General features: G+C 34.6%; 1 protein-coding gene across 2 annotated transcripts; it reads left to right on the forward strand.

Moving 5' to 3' along the window:
- Positions 1 to 257: 257 nt before the first annotated feature.
- On the forward strand, positions 258 to 16666 carry Nep2 (Neprilysin 2). Of its 2 annotated transcripts, none has more exons than XM_070669830.1 (10): positions 258 to 623; positions 9356 to 9501; positions 12388 to 12516; positions 12649 to 12894; positions 13020 to 13231; positions 13404 to 13580; positions 13674 to 14168; positions 14313 to 14604; positions 14786 to 15036; positions 15233 to 16666. In XM_070669830.1, exons 1-10 carry the CDS (start codon positions 592 to 594, stop codon positions 15569 to 15571), a joined length of 2319 nt encoding a protein of 772 aa, XP_070525931.1. In that variant the 5' UTR covers positions 258 to 591; the 3' UTR covers positions 15572 to 16666. The 2 variants fall into 2 exon arrangements, with proteins under 2 accessions (XP_070525931.1, XP_070526573.1); XM_070670472.1 differs by having other exon boundaries at positions 259 to 623; positions 12421 to 12516.

Genomic DNA, 16666 nt, shown 5'->3' on the forward strand with positions numbered 1-16666 from the left:
AAAATACAGATCCAAATAATAAGTTCATGTTTAAAAAATTTATATTAGCTTTTTTGTAACCCATTATTTTTTTACTGTAAATGACGAACACACAGTGAACATTTCCTTCAGATTTTTATAGTAAATTTTCCTAGGAAAATAGATATTCCCGTAAGGGAAACGCAGGAACTTGCATGCGAAAGAGAAACAGAGAGAGGGTAAAAGTGGACGCGCCAGGGAGGGAGAGGACGTTTAAATACGAGCAGAAGCGCGCGCGCTACTTCAGTTCGACGCTAACAGTCCAAACTGATTGGTATCTGAATCCCGGAGGAAGGTAGCGACCTTCCTCTATAATTTCCTTTTCTCTTTTTTACTTTGAGAAAAATTATCAAACAGATAGCAAAAAAATCGCGAGCGGGACGAACAAAACGTAGCTACAGTTAGACGTTTCCGAGTTACGTTCCGGAAACGATCGCGGAAACAATCCACCTGTTAATTAAAAATCAGCACAAAAGAAAAAGACGTAAAGCAGAAGAGTGAGTGGTTATGTGCTAGTGAGCGTTGAAAAAAAAATATATACCCCAGCAAGTAGAAAATACTGATCTAGTCGCCATGACCAACAGCATGAAGCAAACGGTTATCAAGTGAGTTACCGATTATCAAAGCTAGCAATAATAATTATTTTTACGAGAACGTAACTTTTAAACTATTATTTTTAACTACTTTTACTATACAAATTAATGTACAATTTTTATAATATAATGGTATGGCATAGACATAACATTATTTTAATAACACCAATGCAATTTAAAAAATGAGACGTAAATAATATTACTTTAATAGAAATTAATTTTTCTAAATACACAATTAATTGACATTTGACGTTTAATTTATTTCTTTACTTGAAAAGAAAGATAAGATAGTATTAACAGAGTTATGAGTGATAGTAGTTGAAGTCGCAAAAACTTTTAGCTATTCCGCAAAATACGTAAAAGCATTTGTTGTGTAACAATACTTGTGTATTTTTGATTACATGTAACCTATCATGTAATCTTTTATTACATAGTTGTGATTATATTACTACTAATTTGATTACCGATTAGTTATTGATCCGATTGTGTGTTTATAAATTTTTAAATAATGTTCTATTTCTCAAAATAACACAATCTTAATAAATCTCCACTTTTTAAGTAGTCAACAATTTAAGGTCTTTTATAAATTAAATTTGAAAACAAAAAATTCTTTTATATTTTCCTCGAAATAAATTTTATCCCTTTTTTTATGCAAACAACTTCCCGCAAGAATAGCTTTTTAACTTGTATCTATAAATAGGGAACTTTTTTACATTTACATAGAAAAGACATGTATCTAATAGTCGTGTACTGCTGATGCGCTATCCATACTGGAAAACCTTTCGTGATCTTTCATTTATCCTTGTGTATTAGCAAAGTTTTATCACAAACTACGTGTGCACAACTTATGCAATGCTCAAAACTAGTCGCTCAATAAAATGGACGAATATTTTGCGAGAGACGAAAGCATTTTTAAATTAAAATATATTGTAATTATCATGTAAAAATGTAAATTATCATAGACCAAGCATTTTTAGTATTGATATATTCTCCTGTTGTATAACGTGTTAAATAACTCAACATGAAGCAATTTCCCAAAAGAACCTTTACATAAAGTAGATATCTTATGTTTGCGGACATTGACCTACAACAGTTTCATATCGAATGTGACCTAATTGCGATCTTAAATTTTATTTACGTATTACATAAATCTCGATTGAATATAAAGTGAGTTTAACACTTGGCTTGAGTTTTTAAGTTTGTCCATTTATAGTCCCCCAAGATATCGCTGTACAAGTACCTACTTACAGACATATTATTTTCGCGTTGGCCCAATCATATTATGATGGTTACGTAAGACATTGTTTTGTGATTACAAATTTTATGATGTGTAAATGTACCTAACACAGAATCTGTCGGCAACGCATTCACAAATCTATCCCCGAGTTGTTATCATGATTTACAGCTCAAGATATTAATATGCTAATTAACTACATTTTACATTTTACATAATTCTATTATCATCGTAATTTTTGTAAACAATTAAACATTGATTAGGTTCCGCAAGCTTCGGATCTAAAGCGTAGTAACATTTATCGACTACCGTGGCAAATCACGATATCGATGCGAGTGAGTCTAATAAGTTTGCGGTTCAACTATGCAAATGAAAGAACGTGACATTTTAACGCAGCGAGAAATCTCGCGATTTCAATGCACGCAGGGACAGCCAGTGATAAAACGTACCAGGCGTTGATGTTACAACGAGAACCGGCTGGCCATTGTGTCGCATCGAAATAAAAAAAGCGCTTAAATTGTTAAAAAAGAATCCCATTTTTTAAGAAAAAAAAATTAATAAATAATCAAATAAATAAATATATATATATATATATATATATATATATATATATATATATATATATATTCTATTTTATATAAATATGTAACCACCTTGGCAATCTTCGGTTACGTTAATAAATAATTATATCATTACACGTCACGTTATTTCTCAACAATCTTGACTTTTTATTTGAATGTAATGAATATACTATATACAATAAAAATCCTCAAAATGTGTTATCTCTGGGCAATTTACACTCTTTTTCGTGTGAAAAAAAAATGTTCATTCCGTAAGGGTACAGAAATTTGCCTGGCTCGTAAAATTTAAATCATGTAACTAATCGCAACTGTTATTTGCGAGCACAAAAATTGTTTTACAGCTCTAATACAAACTCTAACAATTTGCACGTGCGTCACGAATGAACTTACGTTTAGCTACGACATTGTGATCGGCAGATGCAATTGTATTAATAATCATATACTAATGATAACGTTACCATATCCTTGTCTTTATGACAATAGCGTTCGACTTGCTCTTGAGCAAGTCGCGACTTAGCGATCTTTAATTCCGTTCAGTCGCTTACGTATAAAATCTACATAGTTAGCTTAGTTAACAATTCGAATTATAGTTACGGTATTACATACTACATAGTAACGTAATCTACTCATTAGACTCATTAGAGTGATAATTTGAAAAAAAACAAAATAAAAGATTGCACTATTATTTTATACGCAATTAAACAAAATTAAAATTACAGTTACGTAATTGTGCAAATAAAAAAATATCGCACATATATTCGATATCTGTTTTCATTAGAACTAAATCGAAATATTTCCAACGATTCAAGAAGTGTCTATAATAAAATACTTTTAAAATAAAATCAACGCGAATAACTTTGCAACGTTCCTATCGAATGACAATTTGTTTTCTTTTTCTTTTCCTTTTTTTTTTGCACGGAAGTAATTTAATGTTGAGAGGAAAGTGAACGACGTGTCATGAAGTAAGGTGCGTAGTGGCAGAATTGAATCGAACTTGTGAACTCTTGTGAGTGTATGATTGCTTTGCACGAGGTGAAAGTTTCTCGTACGGCGAACATTGAAAGCGTTTACGGCTCATGGTGCAAGTTTACAAACGCTTGTATCGAGTTATTATGATGTTACGACAACCGTGCCTTCGCGATGCAATATGTATGAAAAATTCGCGCGATCCCATTTAACTTCCTTGTCGGATAATCCGACCTCTGAATAAATCGATTCTCCGAAAGTCTACCTGAACGATGAATGTTGTCCGCGATATAATTATATGAATACTTTGCGTGCACGATGTACAAATACATCTTTCTTATCATTATACTGTATTGAAATTAAATTTTAAACGAGAATAACATTCACTGTTGTGAATAGTTGGTCGAAACTTATGTTAAGGAGATAATAAAATTGTAAGAATGTAGTATTTTAATGTATCCTCGTGCATCATTATCTTTGTGCATATGTTTATCACTCGTTACGTTACTACCTATGAGAAAAAAATATTTAAAAAGTTATACGCGGAAAAAGCATCATGTGATTAAGATAAATCTTTGAGAGTTTTTTATATGCTCTTTTCAACGTAATCGCATAAATAATAACTGTATGTATTTTTCGGCTGCCATATTTATCTTTAAAACTAGGACGAAACTTTCGATAAAAAATCTTAAGTTGCTCTTCTAACGCATAATGGACATTGTAAAGTTGTCTGAATTTCAAAGTACCGCGATCGAGTAAAGTGAACTTTTTTTCTCGCGTAGAAAGTCATTTTGTAACAGATAAGAACAAAGCGAGCGAAATTGTGTTCGCGTTGCGTAACGATTTATTTATAATTTTGCTTGAAAAAAAGTGTAAGAGAATCAGCTCACGTAAAAATCGACGATTCAACAATATTTTCACGTAGCCCAGAATTTCCAATACACATAGTGTTGTTACGTAACATGTGACCCACAAAACAATCAGTATCCTTTTATACGACTTAATTTGCAACATTTTTAACTTCATAAAAATTTTCCTACTTCCATGTGGCTTCTAAATCACGTGTTCATTAAAATTTATTTATGGGTGTGTGCATTATATATTATTAATGAACGTAAATAAGACACTTTGATGTTAATTTCCGAAACATACATTGACTGTCGCGTTTTAACAGTCTCTGTGTATCGAGGTTTCGTAAGCAGCATATCGTGCCCGAAAAAAAATCTCTCTCGCAACTTTTAGCAGAATTCTTTCAAGTTTCGTGAAATATGCTAGGCGCGGTCAAATTTCATATTCCAAACGTATCCAGACATTCATCGCGTTTGCGATGGCCCGCCAACAACAAGGATCGGAATTAATTTTGCGGGGTTACATAAACGAGGCCTTCCAATTTTCCTTGCACGAAGCCGCGAGTCGCAAAGGTCGACTAACAGGCGAAAAAGTCAAATTAATCCGCACACCAACCGCCATAATTTGATAATTGAGAGTAAATTGGAAATAAGAGCTGCTTGACTTAAACGCGCGATCTTCTCAGATGCGAAAATCTGCCGTTATGCCGTCGTCGTTATCGTCGTCCCGTGCCCACTTAAACTGGCCTCTAGTCGACCTCGTTGTCGTACAACGGGAATATCGAAAACACGCGAAAGCTCATGACACTCGTCGTCCATCAAAGGTACCCTTCACCTGTTGTCCCGTTAACAAATTTCCACATACAATACTCGCGTAAACATATTTTAAAATTCTCGCCAGCCCAGCATTCCACATGTTACATCGAAAATAACATGTTGATATGAATGTAATATATATTTTTTTTTTATTTCAATGATAATTAGCACATCACTACCTTGAGTCAAACATGCGGACAGTAAGATAAAATTTCTTGCAAAATATATTTATATAGAAGTATTTTTTAATAAACCAACGCGTACGTATCCAGTTGATAGAATAGACACAGAATATATCAAATACTGTTTGCTTCGAGGAGAAATTTAATTATTTTTATTTTTATTATTACAAATACTATATTAAAAGTATCTATTTTATCTTGTATTTTTTCGCCTCGAACATCGCGATCTGAGATAGTGGCGGTGAATGAATAGAAGCCTTAAAGAACCGCATATCTAACAACCGACGCATTGGTGGGGATTGATTATTCCGTGCATTATAATACTCACGGAGTCCGGGAACAATGTGCTATCGTGTAATTTACGAGAATTGGAAAATATACCGTCATCAGATCTACCCACGAGGAATCGTGCGACGTCGCGAGTGTGAACGGAGCCAAGGAACGAAACGCACGGATAAAAAGATCAACGAACTACGAACGTATGATCAGTCGATTTAAAACGAGCCGTAAAGATAATTGTATAATGTTGGAAATACAACGTGTTTGTTGAGATACTGAAATGCACGCTTTTAAGAGCCAAAGAATTCAAGGTTTATGAGAAAATCACAAGCGGTAATTCGAGCAACCAGTAATTACCTGAAATAACAAAAATCCCGCCCGTAATTTCAAATCATTAAAAGTTATGGCCACTAATTCGGTAAGTATAAAAAAAAAGTATCAGCCGTCCAAAATCATTGTTGCTTAGCATTTAGCAACGTGTTTCCATTTCTCAGGAGAGAATAATTATTAATACCATCGAAAAGGTAAACACGGATGCATTTATTGTGACTGAGTTTCTATTCCGGAATTAACGTTGCGTTAAGCGACACAATGCGACGATGAATTCCAGCGTATAGAGGGAAGAGGGTCAAGAAGACGATTAAGAGGCGCCAGGTCATGGCACGTGAAGGCGATGTCACGCGCATCTTTCTCGCTCGTGCGTCTCTTCATTACGATGCAGCCCGCACCGTTTTGCCTTCCCGTCGATCCTGCGGCGACACAGTTTCGCGGTCGCGGTACTCTGTCGGGGGCACACCAGGCCGTCACGTCACGTGCATCGATGAATGTATCCGCGGGAACAGAGCGCTCGATGGAGGGCAATGGGGTGCTCCGATAACACCTATACCACGCGAATCGATTTTCCATGCAACGAGAGGCGTGACGCCGATTACACGAGCAACGGGAATAGAAACAGCCGTTTCAAACTTTGTTCCGAGATTATTTCCCTCATTTTCCAGGAAATTCAAAAATTGCACTCGCTAACGTTGTTAAAATTATATAAGCGGTCACGAAATAAAATCATGAAGTAGCTTTTTGTCTGCAAAGTTTACGATAATGACAGAGGTAGGCTTTTTCAAATTTTATTTTGCTTTTTTTTTTTTAATTTATGTATGTAAAATAATCGAGGAAATACGAAGAAAAATTTATATAATTAGAAAAATTTAACCATATTCTTGCTTTGTACGTGATTACGTACCACTACCGTATGTGCGTGCAACATCAAAGTTTATCATAGAATCGCTAAGAGTATGTTCATTTTCACGTTCAATTATGTCATCAGGTGATCTTATTTACAAAAATGCACGTGTCGGAGTGTCTGAAGATCTAATTATATCTCGTATCATAATGACTTCGACAATGTATCTATTATTATCACTTTTACTTTTATGGAATTATCCAAGTTGGAATTAGTCGTAATAAATCCGTAAATCTTAAAAAAAAAGTTTTAAAAAAACGTTAGCGAACGATTTCAAAGACATATATCTGATCTTCAAATATTGATGCAATTTATGGAATGTTATCTCTTCTAGCTAACACAGCTGTGATTGCGTACGTACACGTCGGCGTCTCAGGTCATTAAACTCATATACATTAAAATATTTCCTAACGCGAATAATACTATCAACTCAATTGCGATACAAATACGATCTATTTGTACGTAATTTCGCATATAGTCGCTCTGTTGATCAATCTATCGCGATCCAACCATGAAGCTAGATTGCTTGGTTAGTGGCGCGACAAATATGAAATACGGACCGCAATCTCTCGCCGAACACCCCGGGGGTAAATACCGCAAAATCAGAGGATGATCATACCTCTATCCCTTTTCCGCGACCTTGCGCTACGTCGTTAGTACTTTAATACGCAGTTAGTTAGAAATCTAAATAAAACAGCCATTGAAAATAATGAATCGTGGATGAGGGACAATTTTCCGCGAATCTTTTTCCTCTAATTTCATTAGATGCAATATATTAATTGGATTTGTTTTCTAATAAAAAAAATATCTAATTTAATGGCTTTGTAGTACCCGAAGATAAAATATTACGCGTATAAATAATCAATTTTCTTTTCCGCTGCCAATACCATTAGATCATGTCAAGGTTGTGCATCTGATACGGATGGTACACGACATTGACATCGATATTACGCAATAGAGGATGCTTCGGCATGTTTCGCCGCATCTCGATGAGGTCAATATACTCATTGTTGCATTACATGCGCTGAGTTCCATTACACGCTCTTCATCATTCTGAGTACTTCTACCCGACGTATTTACTCGCATACGCGGTTGTACGTTACTCGCGAAATAAAAACGCATATGATAAAAATCAGTAACTATTAAACATCAATTAAACTTTTTCCGCAAATGAAGTCGATAACTACACTTTCTCATTACTCACATCAATGATGACATTTCTTTCTAGATAAGTTGATTTTTTAATTTGAATTTTTTTCTTTCTCTCTTTTTCTCTGTCTAGCAATAATACGAAAAAAAGTCAATTAATCAGTATTGCACAGCAAAATAAAATAAACAATTGTATGATAAAAGAAAGATAAATTCAATGACAAATTGACTTTTGATGGTCAAGGTAAATCGGATTCTAATTAACGTAACTGCCGTTACGTCAGAAAAAACTAGTACGTTGCGTAACATTTACGATGTCGTAAAGAAAACCGGAAAATCCAATTAGCATTTTTTAATTTAAATAAATATTAAGAAATGCTTACGCATATGTGATAATAATATTTTTTAATAGGGAAGTTTTTTTTATCTCCTTAATAAAGAATTTCAAAACATTTTCGTATACACTCGATTTCAATCTGTTTGCATTTCCCAATGTTCATAGACAAGGACTCACTAACTGATTATGCGAGGAAGCATAATGCGCCACGATCTCGCGAGATGATCGTAAAAATAAAAACGTATAAATGGCGCGCGACTTGTGAGATAAAGATAAAAAACCGATTGCGGTTTGCCTTTCGCTCGCTGCGCGAATTGTCCACTGTAGAAGGCGGTAATTCTGTTAGCGGATAGGAAAAGTAATTTATAAATTCCGATGTGCTTCAAATACAAGTCGCATTTTACTGCGCGTTCGACAGCACGCGCGTACGCACGTGCGTACACGCGATATCAAAACAGTGAGTCGAGTTATTTAAAATTAAAAAAAAAAAAGATTTGATACCTCCGAGCGTAAATAAAAATTAAGAAATACAATATCTTAATTATATAAAATAAAATTCTTTGCGGAAAAGAATTTTTTCATTATCAGAGAGCAAGAAATAACTGACCTTTTTGTAATACCCTTATTAATATTATGTAAACGATATATAAAGGTTCTACGTTCACACATATGTCTTTTTTGTCATATGCATAATAAAAGATGATAGTATGGGACGTGCAGTATTTGATAACAATACATTATTTATACATAAACTCTGCACAAATGACAGCATTGTTTCACGCGCGATTAAACTCGGAAACACAATGCAGAATTAGCATAATTATTATGCGGATTACAGCGAGGGGATTTCACGGCTTGTATTACAAAGTGTAGGTTACTATTTAAAGCAAATCGTCACAATCTCTTGTACGCGACAGTAGACACGTGCAATAATCCTCAGATGATTTTTGTATAATTCTTTACTTTTATTACATTTAGGTAAATTTATAGAGCACGAGAAATATATGAATTCTTTTCTCGGTATTGATATTAAAAAAAAATGGCCTTATTCACGTTTTTGGGGATAATATAATTTTTCACTACGCTATTTAATTCGCGTTATGATTTTCGTGCAGAAACCCGACATGGTGGAAGAGGCGATCTGGTTTGGAACGCGGGTTAACGGTGATAGCGGTTTCCGGGTTCCTCTTATGCATCGCTTTGGCGGTCGCCCTCGGAATTTTGGCGGCCAACACGACATGTAACACCACGTCCAGGACCGGTAAGAACACTTTACTTTTATAGCGACCTACAGCGTAACACAAGCTATTCCACGCATACTGCAAATGCAGTGTAGTTCGAGAAGCACACAAGCGAGACTAGCGTTACCGCCTTTTTAAATTAAAGATGAGAAAACCTCACGCTTTGAATTGTTTGGATCTTTTTAATCACCAAGCTAAATCATTAAAAAAAAAAAAACTAACTGTCCATTTTATTTATTGCTTTTATCTAAATAAAAACGATGCACAGTAAAACGTATAGTATGATTTACCAGATAGAAGAAGAGACAAAAATAAAATATTCGAAATGACTGCCTTGAATTAAAAAAATGTTAAAAAGAATAAGATACAACTTACGCGATTCTGAATATCTCTGATATTTTAACATTTATATGTAAAGAAATATGCAAAAAAAAAGTTTAATAATGTAGTTCTTTTTTTCTTGTGACATTCATTAATTTTATCCAACAAAACTGCAATCTAAACGTATGAGTTTCGTATTTATGTTCGTTATTTGTGAAAGCTTATATGACATTTCTGCATATACAGGGTCGGATTTATTTCAATAAAGCCACTTCTCTTACTCTCTAATTTCTAAGATATAGTTTCGATCTTATCAATTGTATAAAATAAAATAACAAAATTAATATTTTCTTTTTATACTTTAATGATGCTTTTATAGCGTTAAAGTTATTGAAAAAAAAATCTTACTTTACCTGTTTCAATATAAATCTATCAATCCGAGCCTGCACGCATAATGGCAAAGTGTCATACACCAACATCCCAAGACATATGTCCATCTCGTATTGCGACAAAGACATTACTTAACATCATCCAATTGCATTAATGCGAGAAGCAAAATTGCTAGTGACAAGCAAATCATTATTCCTCACGACATGGCAAACTTTTGAAATAACTTTCGCGGTACGCAATTTGCAACAAAATAAGCCTGAGTTAAACCCTTTAAATAAGTGTTTTCCAACCTTGATGTATGAAAACTTTACGTTAGAAATTTCTCAAGGAACGACAACTTCTGATACCACGATATTAAATTTCAATCGGAAGAAAAATGTGTGGAATGCGTAATAGAAGTTTCTAATTAAAAAAAAAGGGTCAAACTTATGATGATACCGAGAAAATGTTAATAGGGATTTTAATGGAAGTACTTAAATTATACGCTTTTAATTACCGTTAGAACTATCCTCATGGTTGTTTTATCGATACTTGCGAATCCGTGCATCGTTTTCCTCTTTGATATTCCGTGAGAAGAATCCGCGCTTTTTAATACAACAAACGGTGAATATATTTACGATCGAAGCCGTTCGGTAACGGTACGTATTTGCGTCGTAAAAAATTTTAACCGTGCGAAAGTAAGACGAATAATAACGATACGGTCGTCATAAATTTTATTTTCACTGATAGCGCCTCTCATCAAAGTGCTCCCACCCGCTTATTAAACGAGAGAAAGAAAATTACCTCGCGTAAATGCAGCGACGTTTAAAAAAAGCTCTATCGCTTGATCTGAGCAACGTGTATTTAATACAGAATTATATTACAATTATGACGCGTTTAAATTTGCGAGGAAGTCATAGCGTCCCAAAAAAAAGTATCAAAGAAATCCGTAACGTGCAATTTGAGATGACGTGCAGTTCGAAATGACGTCAATGAAGGGGCGTTAGTAACACATTTTGACATTTCCAGTGTAAAGTATGATAACAGTGTAAAATAAACGTTGTCTTGAAAATTAATCACTGCATGTGTTACATTGCGTTAATTTAGCAAGCCGTTAAACGCACGATCGCACCAATTTACAACGCGTACACCTCCCCATGACCTAATATTTTGATTACGCGTCGATCTGGCGTTGAGCTCACGAAAACGTCATTACTGACGCATCCGAGATATTTTCGGAGTATTTAAAAAATCGACGGGGATACAAAACTCAGATAGTGCCCGGTAATTTGACGCTACCTTTTCCTAAAACGTAAACACGCGCAGCGATTATATACTTAATCCCGTGAGAAATAATAATAGATGAATCAGCATGTGACGTTTACGCAAATACGATCGAATTGAGTAAGAGAATTGCAATTATAAATCTCGCTCCACCAGCTATGCAAATATACTTAATAGAAAACTTAACCTTCCACAAACTCTCACGGACGTTTCGTAATAGAGATATTTTTAAAAAAGAATTATAAACTGTTCATTAATATGCAATTCTTGCATCCGACTTATAACTTTCATTGATATTGTTATGAAATATACATTTTCTATTATTAATTTTATTTACCGTATTGTTATAAATATAAATAGTTGATTAAATTTCGTCAATACGAAAGAACTTTATCTTTTTCTTAAAATATACTAGAAGAAATCATACGCGCGCTACGCACGCGCTATTTAAAAAAAAAAACCCAATTACAAAGTATAAAAAAAAAAATCATGCGACTTACCAATCTGCATGAGCTTCAGCGGAGCTGTAGAGTTCTGCCATGACTAACATAAAATGCGGCGGTGAATACAGCTACGTTGATCTGTAACAAAAAAAATATATATAATTTAATAATTTAATAAACGGTAACAATAGAATCTATTATCAGCTAATTTAGGCGTTACACCAATTTTTTATAAATAGGATTAGTATTTTCCACAAAAAAAAAAAAGAGGATTCTATACTTGTGACTAAATAAATTCATAATTTAATCATATGCAAAAATATACAACACAATATGCTTGCTAGATAGAAATGATATCGGACTTTGTCGTACACGCAACTTAAGTTCTGTCGCAGCTTGTATGTTCCGATGCTTCGCAACCATTAATTTCTCGCTGTTATGCATTTTTTTTTGCACCTGCAAAACGCACCTGCATCCACACGAGAACAGATACTGTTAACGTAGAGATGCTACCGTCCACAGCAGAGGCATTGAGCGGTTCGGTAACATCGAAAAATATGATACCTAAGGGAACGAAATGCGACGATGTATGCTTAACACCTGGATGCATTTACACAGGTCAGTGAGATATTTAGAAAAATTTGAATTTTCTACTTATTTAAATTAAATTTCTTAACAAGACCAAATAACGTAATTGATATTGTTTGAAATATTGAATTAAGTTGTACTAATCTACTGGACACGTCACAGCCTCCAAAATACTGAAAAACATGGATTCCGATGTGGAGCCTTGCGATGACTTTTACAAATTTGCCTGCGGTGGTTTTCTCGAATCAACAATTATTCCTGACGACAAAACTAGTGTGAACACGTTCTCCGTTATTGTTGACGATCTTGAAGAGCAACTACGATCAAGTATCGAGCAAGAAAGTCCTCCAAACGAGCCGAAACCATTTAGACTCGCCAAAGATTTCTACAAGGCTTGCATGAACAAAAGTAAGTAATCTACGTAAAAAAAAACTACTAATCCTGCCATAGTTTCCTCGTAAAACACATAATTTGTAATAAAAATAGTTTTTTAATGTAATACATTATTTTTACGTGTCCACTATTTATTTCAGCCGCTATCGAGGAGAGAGGCTTGACACCATTAATAAACAATTTAAAGAAACTCGGTGGCTGGCCCGTTCTGGACGGCGAGAGATGGAACGAAGGCGACTTCACTTGGAAAGACTCTGTCTACAAATTTCGCAAACTAGGCTATTCGGTTGATTATTTCATTGATTTTGGCGTCAGCATAGACTTGAAAAACAACTCGAGACGTTTGATCGACGTAAGTGTGTAAAATTAATTTCGAATATTTCGAAGCACAGCACGAAGATTGAAGCACAAAATTATATGTAAAACGAAGAAAAGTAATCTATGACCATTTTTCTAACAATAAACCAAATATACTATCTGTCCTCAACTATTACACGCTAAACACGGATTAATAATTTTTATAGCTCGATCAAGCAGCACTCGGTCTTTCGCGCGAATACCTATCAAAAGGCTTCAACGAAAAGATTGTTCAAGCATATTATAAGTACATGGTGGACATCGCTGTCATTCTCGGCGCGAATCCGGACCGCGCTCGCAGGGAATTAAAAGAATCCCTTGAATTTGAAATAAAGCTCGCAAATGTAAGTTATCCTTGGTTATCAATTGACGCAATTTTAAATAAAACCTTGATAAATTTATTTTTTAACTTGTCAACTGATTAAATATGTATGTAGATTTCTCTGCCCAATGAAAAACGACGCAACGTAACTCTCCTCTACAATCCTATGACTGTAAATGAGCTATCCGCGGCCTATCCCAGCATACCGTGGTGGGAATACTTTAACACTATCCTCGCGCCGCAAGCACAACTAAGGCGAGACGAGATAGTTATTGTAAATGTGCCCAGCTATTTAAAAGATTTCGAACAACTAATCAGCATAACACCGAAAAGGGTGCAGGCGAACTATGCACTTTGGCGAGCGGCTGCTGCGTCAGTCAGCTATTTGACGGATGACATCCGGAAGAGACAGCTAAAATACACAGTGGAATTAAACGGCAAGACGGAAAGAGAGCCTAGATGGAAAGAATGCGTGGACATCGTTTCTGGTAGCATGGCAATTAGCGTCGGCTCGATGTATGTGAGGAAGTACTTTAAAGAGGATGCGAAAAACGCCGCACTTGAAATGGTCGACGATATCAGACAAGAATTTCTAAAGATTTTGAAAAAGGTCAGAAAATACACAAAAGCCTTGAAATGTAATTGTAAAAAAAATCAATTCCTTAAAAAATCTTTCTATTTCTAAATCTAAAAATTCTAAGAATCTTTCTTTTTCTTGAAGGTTTGTGATTTTTCTAATTACATATGTTTTTAGGTGGACTGGATGGATGAAAAAACCAGAGCGAACGCTTTAGAAAAAGCAGCTGACATGACTTCACATATTGCCTATCCGAATGAATTGCTGGATGATAGGAAACTCGAGAAATTTTATGAGGGACTTGAATTAAGTGCTGACGATTATATAGGAAGCATTTTCAACTTATCTATGTTTGGAACAAATTTCTCATTTGGTAGATTAAGAAAACCAGTGAATAAGACCGAGTGGATAAGCCATGGAAGACCAGCTATTGTTAATGCATTTTACTCATCAATTGAAAATAGCATTCGTAAGTATTTAAATACAAACAATAAATGTATCAAAAAGTAATTATTACTAGATCATTATTTTTATTCGTTGAATGACTATTTTATGACTCGATTGTAAAATTCATTAAACATATTAATTTGATTCCCTTTTCTTTTTTATTTACCGCTACGCATTACTAATCACTTAATATTTTTTCATAGAATTTCCCGCGGGTATTCTGCAAGGCACATTTTTCAGTAATGACCGACCACGTTACATGAACTACGGCGCCATTGGCTTTGTCATTGGCCATGAGATTACTCACGGCTTTGACGATCAAGGTAGACAATTTAATAAGGAAGGTAATCTCGTGGACTGGTGGGAATCAGAGACAAAGAAGCGTTATCTCAAGAGGGCTGAATGTATAATTCATCAGTATGGAAATTATACCGTGAAAGACGTTGGATTAAATGTAATGTCATCTTGTAATATAATACGATAATAATATCAACTACACCGCGGAATATCGCAAACGTTTCTATAATTACTTATACGTATGAAAACTAAATTAACGACATCTTCTAACGAGTAATTTTACGATATTAATTTATTACACAAATATATTTTCCAGATTAAAATTTCTCACAATATATTTTGTGCTTTTACAGTTAAACGGAATAAATACCCAGGGTGAGAACATTGCGGACAATGGAGGCATAAAGGAGGCCTATTACGCGTATAAAGAGTGGGTCAAGCGAAACAAGCCGGAAAAGAAATTGCCAGGCTTGTCGTACAGCCCGGAACAAATGTTCTGGATAAGCGCGGCTAATTCTTGGTGCAGCAAGTATCGACCGGAAGCAATGAAGTTGCGAATCACGACGGGTTTTCACAGCCCGGGAGAATTTCGCGTTCGTGGACCACTCTCGAACATGGAAGAGTTTTCGCGTGACTTTAATTGCCCGGTCGGATCCAGGATGAATCCCGAAAAAAAATGCACCGTGTGGTAGATCTCAAGTGTCGGCGAAGCATGTGTGTACGACTCTGGCCGACTCCATTTTTAATCTTAGAAGTTACAAAAGTTCCGCATGTTTGTGGCTTCGTTTAAACAATCTATTTTATTCATAATGACTCAGCACTAGAGAGACTTACGGCCAAAATGCGCGACACGTTTGCTGTCCTGTCCTGAGAAACAGGACAACATCGAGTCTCAACCACCAAACTATTTTGTCTTACTTATAAAATTCAATAATTATTAATTTTTTTTTTTTATTTCTAGTGTTTTCGAGTATTTATATTGTCGCTTCTAAGGTTAATCAATGCAATGGAGTCGTCGATCTCATACTAGCAGGATATAGAAGTAGCTTGTTCCTCTTCTACAGTATCCTGCTGTGCGACGTTGTCGTAATCGAAAATAATTTATCAGGACGATGCTGCTCGAAAGCAAGAACTGAAGTTTCGCGATAATACAGAGTATGCAAATGATTCTAGACATGTCGAATACACACAGGTATATTCTGTATCGTTTTTAAATTTTTATAAGAAGAAACACTTGTCTGCGTGTAAATGTAATTAGAAAGCAAACGAAACTTTACTTGATCACAAAGTTCAGTTAGAAAAGTTTTTTTTTTATGTACAAAACATTACTGATTTCTATGCTAACAATATTATTTGATTTTTAGATTTTTATAAAGGAGATTTAATTAAATTATCTCATCCGCTTTAATGTAACTTCTAGTTCAAAACTTTTTACAAATAATACATACATGTATGTAATGAAGAATGTTGGCAGCTTTGTTAAAAGTTCGCTTTTTTAATTCCTTTTTTTATTGTTGGAAAATGTTTTAACTCGTTTACGGAAAGATAAATAATAATGGTGCACACTATGCAGGATGATTTAAAATCAATAATGAAAAAAGAACACGAATGGAGTAGCACGGATATTCGATTTTGAGTTCTCTTTTTTTTTATAATCAAGATATGAAATCTACTGTTTGTTACGCATATTATATGTTGAGTATTATTTTGTAGTATTATGAAATAGCAATTAAATTGCAGGTTAAACTTTCAATAAAGTAATTCACTAATATAATGATTAAGCTAAA

This window comes from Cardiocondyla obscurior, linkage group LG01 (assembly GCF_019399895.1).
Source record: "Cardiocondyla obscurior isolate alpha-2009 linkage group LG01, Cobs3.1, whole genome shotgun sequence".
NCBI classification, from domain to species: Eukaryota; Metazoa; Arthropoda; class Insecta; order Hymenoptera; family Formicidae; genus Cardiocondyla; species Cardiocondyla obscurior.